Source organism: Saimiri boliviensis, chromosome 19, assembly GCF_048565385.1.
Source record: "Saimiri boliviensis isolate mSaiBol1 chromosome 19, mSaiBol1.pri, whole genome shotgun sequence".
Lineage (NCBI taxonomy): Eukaryota > Metazoa > Chordata > Mammalia > Primates > Cebidae > Saimiri > Saimiri boliviensis.
In genome coordinates this window covers 24,971,326-24,985,105 of record NC_133467.1, presented here as the reverse complement: position 1 = coordinate 24,985,105, position 13,780 = coordinate 24,971,326, and the positions used below count along the sequence as shown (strand labels likewise).

General features: G+C 36.0%; 1 protein-coding gene across 11 annotated transcripts in view; it reads left to right on the top strand.

Annotated features, from left to right (window-relative positions):
* The window catches only part of DCAF6 (DDB1 and CUL4 associated factor 6), a 143,343-nt gene that overhangs the window by 13,654 nt on the left and 115,909 nt on the right, over window positions 1-13,780 (top strand). For all 11 annotated transcript variants that reach the window (XM_039480647.2, XM_039480645.2, XM_039480644.2 and 8 more), the window contains exon 2: window positions 242-303. Coding sequence is in view for 7 of the 11 variants with exons in the window: in XM_003928092.4 (XP_003928141.2) it covers window positions 242-303 (62 nt within the window). In the remaining 4 variants the exon portion in view is untranslated. The remainder of the gene's footprint in view (window positions 1-241; window positions 304-13,780) is intronic.

Sequence of the window (13,780 nt, the reverse complement as noted above, 5' to 3'; positions counted from 1 at the left end):
GAGAGACTCTGTCTCAAAAAACAAACAAACAAACACATTGCATGAGGCAGAGGTATTCTAATGAGAAAACTTAAGTCCTAGGAGGAGGTTAAATTGCCCAATATCACTCAGTTTATAAATGGTGGAGCTGAAATTAGAGCATGAATTTACCTTGTCATGCCAGATCCTAGGCTCCTAATTTCAATGTTATATTTTTCTCAGCAACAAATCGTGTGATTTATTTAATTTTTTTTTTTAACAGGAAGAAGAGAATTTATCCAAAGATTAAAACTTGAAGCAACCCTAAATGTGCATGATGGCTGTGTAAGTAATAGTTAATTCTCAACTATGAAGGGCTTTGATACTAAGTGGTTAAGTGTTTGATGAAATGTCCCAATCCTCCCAGAAGGGATTGTGAGTATAATAAAATGAGAGAATAAAGTTTTACATTAAAATAGAAAATTATATTTTGAATTTAGAAGAGTATATGCAAGATTTTTTAAAGTGCAGATGAGTTTTCTAATATTATCAAAACGCTTCCATCTCATTCACTCTACTGAAACTACTTTCATGACTTCATGTCTGCAAATGTAGTGGCCACTTCTTAGAAACTTTAGACATATCACTCAAACATATCCTCTTTTTTGAAATACTTTTTCTCTTGGCTTTTGCTAACACCACACACTCTTGGTTTTATTCCTATTCCAATCTGTGGACTCACCACATCTCTGTCTTAGCTGACTCCTCCACTTCTTGTACTTCAAATGTTGGTTGCACAAGGACTCTGACCTGGTACCTCTCACCCTCTTTTCTCTCCAGCTCAAAGTGACCCTATCTAGTTCCATGGCTAAAATTAAAAAAAATGACTTCTCCCTCTTCCCAGAGTTTATATATCCAACGCTCTACTTAACGTATCCAGTTGCATGTTTAATAGGCACCCCAAATTTAGCAGATCCAATTAACAGAGCCCTTTTCTTTTTAACTTTTATTATAAAAATTTCAGGCTGGGCGATGTGGCTTATGCCTGTTAGGAGTCCGAGGTGGGTGGATCACCTGAGGTCAGGAGTTCAAGACTAGCCTGGCCATTGTCGTGAAACCCCACCTTTAAAAAAAAAAAAAATTCAAATGTACTTTTCACATACTTATCACCTAGACTTAGTAATTATCAAGATTTTGCCACATTTTCTTTTCTGTTTTATTTTTTTCCACCATCCACCTTGTTGAAGCCTTGCTAAAGATATCATATTATTTTACCCCTATATGTAAGCCTAAAAAGCAATTGACATTTTCTTATATAACCAAAATGCCATTATGTAATTTAATAATATTGACTATTATCTTAGTATTATCTAATATATAGTCCATGTTTTTCTTATTTTAAGATGTCTTTTTATAGTTACTTGCTCAAAAGATTATCCAAGGACACCTCTGCCTTGTCTATTTTATGCCTTTTACCTAGAATTCTCTTCTCCCACTTACCTGTAAAGCTTACCTTCTCTTTTTATTTAGCTCTCTTTTCAAATGTTGCCTACCAAAGCAGCATTCTCTGACCACCCTAATTAAATAGCATGCCAGTCCTGGTCAGTATCTTTCTCTTTATATTAGTAATTTTTTGATACTGTTTACTGTGTGGCATTATAGTTAACAAACCCATTTATTTGTTCATAGTCTACACTTTTGCCCCCTGCCCTGGCATACTGGACCAAGAAAATACCTTCATGGATTTATTTATTTTTTAAATTTAGTATCAACAGGAATACCTAAAACATATGTGGCACTTTATGAATTATTCATTGATGAGACAAAGAGTATATATTTTTTAGATTAATTAGTATTATCATTTTTTTTTTTTTTTTGAGATGGAGTCTTGCTCTGTCACCAAGGCTGGAATGCAGCGGTGTGATCTTGGCTCACTACAACCTCCATCTCTCAGGTTCAAGCAGTTCTCCTGCCTCAGCTTCCTGATCATGGGCATCCACAACCATGCCTAATTAATTTTTGTATCTTTAGTAGAAATGGAGTTTCACCATGTTGGCCAGGCTGATCTTGAAACTCCTGGCCTCAGGTGAACCGTCCGCCTTGGCCTCCCAAAATGCTGGGATTACAGGCGTGAGCCACCATGCTTGGCCCAACATTTTTTAACAAATTTAAATGTACCTTTTTTCTCTGCTTTTATACTTGATTGGTGATCTGAGTGGACACAGGATTCTAGGTTGGACATTATTTTCACTCTGTAGTTTGTTTTTTTTTCTTTGAGATTGAGTCTCATTCTGTCTCCCAGGCTGGAGTGGAGTGGCCCAATCTCGGCTCACTGCAACCTCTACCTCCTGGGTTCAAGTGATTCTCGTGCCTCAGCCTCCTGAGAAGCTGGGATTGTGGTCTGTGCCATAATGCCAAGCTGATTTTTGAATTTTTAGTAGAGATGGCATTTCGCCATGTTGACTAGGCTGGCTTCAAACTCCTGGCTTCAAGTGATCTGCCAGTCTTAGCCTTTCTAAGTGCTGGGATTACATGTTTGAGCCACTGTGCCCTGCCCTCTCTGTAGCTTTGAAGGTCTTTTACAAATGTTTACTGACTGGCATTCACTGTGGCTGGTAAGAATGTTGCCAGCTTAATTACTTTTTGTTATTGTATAATAACTTTTACCTTTGTGAATTACCTCTTAGATTTGTGTTTAAATTTTCGGAGATTTTAAAGAGCTTTATAGAGATATAATTAGCTGTGCATAGAGTGTACTATATGTATGTTTAACACATGTAAGCATACACAAACTCATCAGCACATTCTAGATGATGTACATATCAGTTATCCCCTAAAAGTTTGCTCATGTGCCCTCTCATTCCTTATCATTTCCCTCAACCCCAGTCAACCAATGATCTTTATTCTGTCATATAAATCAGTTTGCATTTTCTAGAAGTTTATATAAATGGAATCATTGACTATGTATCCTTTTCTCATTTGGCTTCTATTACTTTAAATTTTACTTAGAATAATTATTTTGGGATTCATGTTGTTGTGTGTATCAATAATTTTTTACTTTTTATTGCTGAGGATCATTTATTATATGAATAAATCATAATTTTTATATGTGTTCACCTGTCAGTGGACATTGGGTTGTATCCAGTTGAGGACTATTACAGATAAAATTGCCATGAATATTTGCGTACAGTCTTTGTATGGACATATGCTTTTATTGTTTTTTGATAAATACCTTTGAGTGGAATAAATGGGTCATATGGTAGGTCCCGGCTTAACTTGTTAAGAAACCATTTGTTTTCCAGTGTCATTGTACCATTTAACATTTCACTGTTAGTATATAGAATTCCAGGTGGTCTGCATTTGGTGTGGTCAGTTTTTTTTTTTTTTTTTTTTTTTTTTTAGGACATTCTAATAGACATCTATTAGTATCACATTCTGGTTACATTTTCTGCCCCATTTATTTTTACATATTCATCTGTATTATGGAAACTTCCCAAACTCTTATATTCATTCAATAGCTTTTTTTTTTTTGTATATAAAAACCTTAAGATTTTATAGGATATTCTATGTAAATAATCAAGTCATCTGAGAATTAAGATAGTTTTATGTCTTTTCTAGTCTGGATTCCTTTTATTTCATTTTCTTGACTTATTTCACTGGTTAGTATTCTACTATAAAATTGAACTGAAGGAGTGGGATCAGACAACCTTGCCTTGTTCTGATCTTAGAGGGGAAACAGGGTCTCCCTTTGTTACTCAGATTGGAGTGCAGTGGCACAGTCATGGCTCACTGTAGCCTTGACCTCCTGGGCTCAAGCTATCTAACCACCTCAACCTCCTGAGTTAGCTGGGACCATAGGTGCATGACACCACACCAACGAATTTCTTTTTTTTTTTTGTAGAGATAGGGTTTCATTATGTTGCCCAGTCTGGTCTTGAACTCCTGGGCTCAAGTGATACCTCCTACCTCAGCTTCCGAAAGTGCTGGGATTACAAGTATGAGCCGCTGTGCCTGGCCTAAGAACATTTAGTATAATATCAGCAGTTTCTTCAGGGATGCTTGTTGTCAGGTTGAGGATGTTCTCTATTCCTAACTTGCTAAGAGCTATCATCATGAATCACTGATGGATTTTGCCAAGTGGGTCTTTTTTTTCCTGGGAAATGTCTAACTATAATTCCATTTATTTAGTAAAAGTAAACTATTCAAGGTATCTGTGTCTTGAGTGAACCTTGTTTAATATGCGTGCTTCACTGAATTTATTTTATGTAAATTGTTGAATTTATTGACATAAAATTGTTCATAATATTACATTATGTCTTTAAATATCTGTAAAATCTGTAGTGTATGTTACTGTGTTTTTCATTACTGATATTATGTGTTCTCCCCTTTTTTTTCCTGATTAGCCTGGCTAGAGGCTTATTAATTTTGCCTTCTCAAAAGAACCAGCCTCTGGTCTCATTAATTGTCTCTGTTGTTTTAATATTTTTTTGGGTTTCATTTGCTCTTTGTTTTGTAATTTTTTGAGTGGAAGCTGAGGTTGTTGATATGAGACTGATGTCTTTTCTAATAGAGGTTTTTTTTTTTTTTGGTGCTGTAAATTATCTTCTAAATACTGTTTTAGCTGTAATCCATAAATTGAGATATGTTGCATTTTTATTTTCATTGAGTTCAAAATACTTTTTAATTTATTTTATAATTTCTTCTTTGACCATCTGTTATTTCTATGGCCATCTGTTATTTCTTAGTTTTCAAACGTATCTTTATGTTAATTATTTGTAATTTAATTTCATTTTGGTCAGAGAACATACTTTCAATGACTTGTAGTCTTTTTTTTTTTTAAGATGGGGTTTCACCATGATGGCCAGGCTGGTTTTGAACTCCTGACCTCAGGTGATCCACCCACTTCAGCCTCCTAAAGTGCTAGGATTACAGGCGTGAGCCACCGCACCCGGCTTGACTTGTAGTCTTTTATTTAAATATATTAAGATTTGTTTTGTGGCCCAGAATATCATCTCTTGATAAATATTTCTTGTGCATGTAAAAAGAATGTGTATTTTGCTGTTTTTTAGTTGTTACAAGCGTGATGATAAATCTGGTCTTTATGATGACATCTTGACTAGAAGTGGACATTTATTTTTTTAAAATTTAGATGCAGCTCATATACTATAAAATTCACCCATTTTAAGTGTTCCATTTGGTGGTTTTTAGTGTATTTGTAAAGTTGAGAAGCCATTACCACTATTTAATTCCATTAATTTTGTCATTTGAAAAAGTACCAATTATCAGTCACCATTTTTCCTCCATTTAGCAGTTAGCAATCACTAATCTGCTTTCTATCTCTACCACTGTGCATATTCTGCGCATTTCATATAAATGGAGTCATACAATATATGGCTGTTAATGTCAGGGTTCTTTCACTTAGTGTGATGTTTTCAAGGTTCATCCATGTAATATGTGTCAGTATTTCATTCCTTTTTATGACTGAGTAAATATTTTATTGTACAGATACACCACATTTAATCTGTTCATCAGTTGTTGGATATTTGGGTTGTTTCTATTTTTTGCCGATTATGAATATTGCTACTGTGAACATTTGCTTTGTGTTGTAAGTTTTCGGTTCTCTTGGCTGTATACCTAGATGTAGACTTGTTAGGTCATATGGTAAATGGATATTTCACTTTTTGGGTAGGTATCAAACTGTTTTCCAAAGAATGGTATTGTTTTACATTCCAACATATAGGATTCCAGTTTCTTGACATCTTTGCCAACTCTTGTTATTTTCTGTTTCTTTAAAAAATTATAATCATCCTAATGTATATGAAGTGGTACTTCGTTGTGATTTTGGTTTTTATTTCCCTGATGGCTAATGATGTTGAGCATCTTTTTATATGCATATGAGTCACTTACATGCCTTCTTGGAGAAATGTCTATTTAAATCCTTTACTTATTTTTAATTGGATTGTTTGTCTCTTTGTTGTTGAGTTGTGTTTGTATTTTCTGGGACTCTTATCAGATACATGATTTGCAAATATTGCCCTTCATTTTATGGGTTGTCTTTTCACTTTCTTCATAGTGTCCTTTAATGTACAAAAGTTTTTACATTAAAGGACACTAAAAAGTCTAATTTCTTTTTGTTGTTTGCTTGGGCTGTTGGTGCCATATTTAAGAAACTTGATTATTCACTGGTTGAGAAGATTTATACCTATGTTTTCTTCTAAGAGTTGTATAGTTTTAGCACTTCTGTTTAGATTTTTTGTCTATTTTCAGTTAATTTTTATTTGGTATAAAGTAAGGGTCCAAGTTTATTTATTTATTTTTATTGGTAATTTCTAGTTGTCTCAGCACCATTTTGTAAAAAGACTTTTCTTTCACTGAATGGTCTTGGATCTCGTCAAAAATCACTTGACTATAAATATAAGAGTTTATTTTCGAACTCTTAATTCCATAACATTGATCTATAAGTCTTTGTTTTTGCCAGTACCACAGTCTTGATTACTATAGTTTTGTAATAAGTTTTTATAATTTTATTTTTTTGTAATCGAGTTTTTTTCTGTAATTTATTTTTTTGTAATTGAGTTTTATTTCTGTGAACATTAAATGAATTCAAATAAGGAAATTTATACAATAAAGCTTAGTGGCTCAGATATTTCATTGTAAAATATCAGAACATTGTGTTTACTAAATGACAGTCAATTTTTAATGCTTCAATTTTTATTTTTTAGAGAAGTTTTAGGTTCATAGCAAAATTGAGAGGAAGGTATGGCAATTTTCCATATATTTCCTGCCCACATACTTGCATAGCATCTTTCATTATCAACATCTTCCACCAGAGTGGTACATTTGCTGTATTTCATGAGGCTACATTAATACATCATAATCCACCCAAAGTCCTTAATTTACAATAGGACTTACTCTTGGTCTCAGACATCTGATGAGTTTGGACAAATGTATAATGATATATATCCACCATGATACTGTCCTATGTTGTTGTACTGCCTTAAAAATCTGTGCTCTGCCAATTTATCACTCACCTCCTGAAATCCTGATGACCACTGATCTTTTTGTAGTCTCCATAGTTTAGTCTTTTCCAGAATGTCATATAATTTGAATCACATAGTATGTAGCCTTTTCAGATTAGTTTCACTCAGTAATATACATTTAAGTTTGCTCTATCTTTTCATGGCTTCATAGCTCATTTCTTTTTAGTGCTAAATAATACTTCATTCTGTAGATATACCACAGTTTATCCATTTGCCTGCTGAAGGACAAGATATCTTGAGTGCTTCCAAAATTTGGCAGTTATGAGTAAAGTAGCCATAAATGCCTGTGTGCAGGTGTTTGTGTGGAGATACGTTTTTAGCTCCTTTGGATAAATACCAAGGAGCATGATTGCTGTATTGTACATTTGGAGTATGTTTAGTTTTTGTAAGAAATTACTAGCTGTCTTTCAAAGTGACTGTACAATTTTGCATTCCCACCAGCAGTGAATATAAGTTCCTGATGCTCCAGATCCTTGCCAATATTTGGGATTGTCAGTGTTCTGTATTTTGGCCATTCTAGGTATGTCGTATACTGTGTATGTAGTATATTTCCCTGTTAACATAGGATGTGGATTATCTTTTCTTCTGCTTGCTTGTAATCTGTATATCTTCTTGGCTGAGATGCAAAGAAGGTTATGGCCTTTGGCTCATTTTTTAATCAGATTGTTTCTTACTGTTGTGTTTTAAGAGTTCTTTATGTATTTTAGATAACAGCACTTTATCAGATATGTCTTTTACAAGTATTTTCCCTGTCTGTGTCTTGTCTTCTCATTTTCTTGACATTGTCTTTTGCAAAGTTGAAGTTTTTAATTTTAATGAAGTCAGGCTTATTACTGATTTTTTTTTTTATGAATCTTGCCTTGTTGTTGTACTCAATAAATCATCACCATACCTGGTCATCTCAGTTTTTTCCTATGTTATCTTCTCAGAGGTTTATAGTTTTGCATTTATATTTAGGTCTGTGATCTATTTTGAATTAATTATTGTGAAGGGTGTAAGTTATGATATTTAGATTTTTTTTTGTTTGGCATGTGGCTATCCAGTCATACCACCACCATTTGTTGAATAGTCTAGCTGCATTGTATTGCCTTTACTCTTTGGTCAAATATCCATTGACTGTGTTTATGTGGGTTTGTTTCTAGGCTCTGAATTCTGTTTCATAATGTGTTTGCCCTTTTGCCAATACCACACTGTCTTATTTACTGTAACCTTATACTAAGTAGTAAGACTTTTTGTTTCTTGAGACGGAGTCTCACCCTGTCGCCCCTACTGGAGTGCAGTGGTGCAGTCTCGGCTCACTGCAGCCTCTGCCTCCTGGGTTCAAGCAGTTCTCCTGCTTCAGCCTCCTGAGTAGCTGGGATTACAGGCATGTGCCACCACGCCCAGCTAATTTTTTGTGTCTTTAGTAGAGATGCAGTTTCATCATGTTGGCCAGGCTGGTCTTGAACTCCTGACCTCATGATCTGCCTGCCTCAGCCTCCCAGAGTGCTGGCATTACAGGCACCTTATAGTAAGTCTTGAAATTGGGTAGTGTCAGCTATCTTGGGATTTTCCACTTATCTTACTGTTACTGATTTTAGTTTAATTCAATTGTGGTCTAAAAGTAGATATACTGTGTGATTTCTATTCTTTTAAATTTTTTAAAGTGTATTTTAAGACCTCAAATGTGGTCTGTCTTGGTAAATGTTTCATGTGAGTTTGAGAAGAAGAACTTTGTTCTTCTCCCTTAATATGTGTTGGCTAGCCCAAGTCTTTGGCATCTCTTGTAAACTTTAGAATCAGTTTGTCAATACCCGCAAAATAATTTGCTGAGATTTTGATATGAATTGCATTGAATCTATAGAACAAGTTGGGAAGAACTGACATCTTGAAAATATTGAATCTTTCTATTTATTAATACAGAATAGCTCTTCATTTATTTAATTCTTTGATTTCCTTTACCAGAGTTTTATAATTTTCCTCATGGAAATCTTACACATATTTTATTTGATTTATACCTAAGTATTTCATGTTTTGGAGTGCTAATGTAATGGCATTGTGTTTTCAAATTCAAATTCTACTCGTTCATTTCTGGTATATAGGAAAATAATAGACTTTTTAATATTAACTTTGTATCTTGTTACTTTGCTATAATCACTTATTAGTTCCAGGAGGGTTTTTAAAATTTTATTTTCCATATAGGTGATCTTGTTATCTGCGAAGACAGTTTTATTTCTTCCTTTCCAATCTTCATACTTTTCCTTTGCTTTTCTTTCCTTTTCTTTTATTACTGCATTAGCTAGGACTTACAGTATGGTGTTGAAACGAAGTGGTGAGAGAGGATGTCCTTGCCTTGTTTTTGATATTAGCGGGAAATCTTCTACAGGTTGACTGTCTTTAATCTGAACCTCTGAAAATAGAAATGCTCCAAAATTTGAAACTTTTGAGTGCCAACGTGATGCTCAAAGCAGTCTGGATTTCAGAAATGGTGTAAATTTCTGTGCTGTGAAATTTCCTCTGAGAACTACTTTGTTGCACCTCACAGATTAGCTGTGTTTTGATTTTTCAGTGAATTCAAAATCTTTTAAAATTTCTCTTAAGATTTATTCTTTGACCCATGTGTTGTTTTGAACTTCTGTGTATTTTGGGATTTTCCAGTTACCTTCTGTTACTGATTTTAGTTTAATTCCACTGTGGTCTAAGAGTACATACTGTTTGATTTTTATTCTTTTAAATTTGATAACGTGTATTTTGAAGCCTCAAATTGGTCTGTCTTGGTAAATGTTCCATGTAAGTTTGAAAGGACTGTGAATTCTGCTATTGTTGAATGAAGTATATAAATGTCACTTATATACAGATAATTGATGGTGTTGAGTTTAACTGTGTCCTTACTGATTTTCTGCCTGCTAGATCTGTCCATTTCTGATAGAGGGAATTGGAGTCTCCAGACATCATAGTAGATTCATCTGTTTCTCCTATAGTTTTATCAGTTTTTGTCTCACATATTTTGATGCTCTGTTGTTAAGCACATACATGTTAGGGATGGGGAAACTGACCTCTTTATTGTTGTGAAATACCCTTCCTTTTTTCCTGATGATTTTTCTTGCTTTGAAGTCTGGTCTGTCTGACATTAATATAACTACTCTTATTTAGTTCTTTTGATTTGTATTAATATGGTTTATTTTCTCAATCCATTTATGTTTAATCTATATGGATCTTGATATTTAAAATGGATTTCTTGTAAACAACATATATTTGGGTCTCGTTTTTTGATCCACTCCAACAGTCTCTTTTTTTTTTCTGAACTGGAGTCTCGCTCTGTTGCTGAGTAGCTGGGATACAGCCATGGACCACCATTCTCGGCTAGTTGTTTTTTTGTATTTTTGGTAGAGACAGGGTTTCACCATGTGGACCAGGCTGGTCTTGAACTCCTGGCCTCAAGTTATCCTCCCACCTTGGCCTCCCAAAGTACTGGGATTACAGGCGCGAGCCGCTGTGCCTGGCCCACAGTCTCTCTCTCTCTCTCTCTTTTTTTTAAACAATAACACTTTTATTTATTTATTTATTTTACAAAGATGGGGTTTTACCATGATGGCCAGGCTTGTCTTGAACTCCTGACCTCAGGTGATCCACCCACCTAGGCCTCCCAAAGTGCTAGGATTACAGGCGTGAGCCACTGCACCTGGCCCGCAGTCTCTCTTAACTTTTAGGCTGGACATGGTGGCTCATAGCTGTAATCCCAGCACTTTGGGAGGCTGAGGTGGGGGATCACTTGAAGTCAGGAGTTTGAGACCAGCCTGGCCAACATGGCAAAACTCTGTCTCTACTAAAAATAGAAAAATTAGCCAGGCATGGTGGCAGGCACCTGTAATCCTAGCTATCTGGGAGGCTGAGGCAGGAGAATTGCTTGAACCCAGGAGGTGGAGGATTGCAGTGAGCTAAGACAGTACTATTTACTCCAGCCTGGGTGACAGAGTGAGACTCCTGTCTCAAAAAAAAAAAAAAAAAAATCCAGGCATGGTGGCTTACGCCTGTAATCTCAGCACTTTGGGAGGCTGAGGTGGGTGGATCACCTGAGGTCAGGAGTTTGAGAACAGCCTAGCCAACATGGCAAAACCCTGTCTCTACTAAAAATAGAAAAATTAGCCAGGCATGGTGGCAGGCGCCTGTAATCCTAGCTACTCAGGAGATTGAGGCAGGATAATGGCTTTAACCATTGTGGGAGTTGGTGGAGGGGGCGGTGGTGGGTGACAGGAGTTGCAGTCAGCTGAGATCACACTGCTTTGCTCCAGCCTGGGCAAAAGAGTGAAACTCTGTCTTAAAAGAAAATCATAATAATTTTTTAACTTAGACTATTGACATTCAAAGTGATTACTGGTATAGTTTGATTAACATTTCCCATATTTGTTACTGTTTTCTGCTTATTGTCCTTGTTCTTTGTTCCTATTTTTGTTTTTCATTCTTCTACCTTGTGTGTATGTCTATGTGTGGTTATTTTTTAAATTTATTTTATTTTTTTGAGTTGTTCTGCCTCCCAGGCTGGAGTGCAGTGCCGCAATCTCGGCTCACTGCTACCTCTGCCTCCTGGGTTCAAGTGATTCTCTGCCTTAGCCTCCCAAGTAGCTGGGATTACAGGTGCCTGCCACCATGCCCAGCTAATTTTTGTATTTTAGTAGAAACGGAGTTTCACCATGTTGGCCAAGCTGGTCTCAAACTCCTGACCTCAAGTGATCTGTCCGTCTACCTTGGCCTGCCAAAGTGCTGGAATTACAGGCATGAGCCACCAGCCCTGGCCCTTCTGTGGTTTTAATTGAGCATTTCATATAATTTTTTTCCTCTCCTTCCTTAGTATTTATCAGTTACACTTATTTTTTAAACTTTTTAAGTAGTTGCTCTAAAGTTTTCAATATACGTATATAACAAATCTAAGTCGACTTATTTCAAATAACACTGTACGGCTTCACACAGCGAGTGTGAGTACAAACTATTTCACTGTGCTTCACATAGCGAGTGTGAGTACAAAATATTTTTAAATCTTCCATCTTATACGTTGTACTCTTTCTCTTATTCATTTTACTTATTTATAATTACTAATAAGCATATTTTTATAAATGTGATAGCTGTAAATATACCTGATTGAATACAATGTTGCTGTTATTTTGAAAAATATAATAATTTGTTAGATCAATTAAAAATAAGTTAAAGTTTGTGTTTTATCTTCACTTATTCCTCCTTCACTGCTCTCTCTTTCTGTATGTAGATGCATGTCTCTGACTTAAAATTTATTTTCTTTTTCTTTTTTTTTTCTTTTTTGAGACAGTTTTGCTCTTGTTACCCAGGCTGGAGTGCAATGGCGCAATCTCGGCTCACTGCAACCTCCGCCTCCTGGGTTCAAGCAATTCTCCTGCCTCACCCTCCCAGATAGCTGGGACTACAGGTGTGCGCCACCATGCCCAGCTAGTTTTTGTATTTTTAGTAGAGACGGGGTTTCACGTTGTTGACCAGGATGGTCTTGATCTCTTGACCTCGTGATCCACCCGCCTCGGCCTCCCAAAGTGCTGGGATTACAGGCTTGAGCCACCACGCCCAGCCCATTTTCTTTTTCTTTAAAGAACTCCTTTCATAATTTCTTGCTGGTAGGTCAAGAAATTGATTGACCTAATAATTGGTAGGTCTGCTGGCAACTAATTGCCTCAGTGCTTATCTGAGAAAAGCTTTATTTCTCCTTTAGTTTTGAAGGATAATTTTGCAGGGTACAGTATTCTATGTTGGTTTTTTGTTTTGTTTTGTTTCTGTTACTGCTTTCAATATTACACTCTTCTTGCTTAAATGATTTCTGAGGAGATGTTGGGTGTAATTCTTATCTTTGGTCCTCTGTAGATAGTGTTTTTTCCTCCAGGTTCCTTCAGGATTTTTTCTTAGTTTGAAAAATACTCGCTGGCCGGGCGTGGTGGTTCACGCCTCTAATCCCAGCACTTTGGGAAGCTGAGGCGGATGGATCACAAGGTCAGGAGTTCAAGATCAAGACTCAGCCTGGCCAAGGTGATGAAACCCTGTCTCTACTAAAAATACAGAAATTAGCTGGGCCTGGTGGTGGGTGCCTGTAATCCCAGCTACTTGGGAGACTGAGGCAGAGAATTGCTTGAACCTGGGAGACGGAGGTTGTAGTGAGCCAAGATCACACAGCTGCACTCCAGCCTGGGCAGCAGGGTGAGCCTCCGTCTCAAAAAAAAAAAAAAAGAAAAAGAAAGAAAGAAAGAAAAATACTTGCCTAGGTGTAGTTCTTTCTGTATTTATCCTGATTGATGTTCTCTGAGCTTACTGGATCTATGGTTTTGTTTCTGACATTCATTTGGAGGAAATTATCAGTCATTATTGTTTCAGATATTCTATTCTTTTCTCATTCTCCTCTGGTAGTCCCTTTTGCATGAGTTATGCCTTTTGTAGTTGTCCCACATTCCTTGAACATTATGTTCATTTTTTTTTTTCTTTTAGTCTTTGTTCCTTTTGCTTTTCAGTTTTGTAGGTTTTTATTGATATATCCTCAAGGTCAGAGATTGTTTCCTCAACTGTGTCAAGTCTACTAGTGTTGTTCATTTCTGTTACATTGTTTTTGACTGCTAACATTTCCTTTTTATTCTTAGGATTTCTCTTTCTGGTGACGTTGCCCATCTGTTCTTACATGCTGTCTACTTTATCCACTGGAACTCTTAGCATACTAACCATAGTTGTTTCAAATTCCTGGTCTTATAGTTCCAACAGCCCTGCTATGTTTGGTTCTGATGCTGGCTTTATTTCTTCAA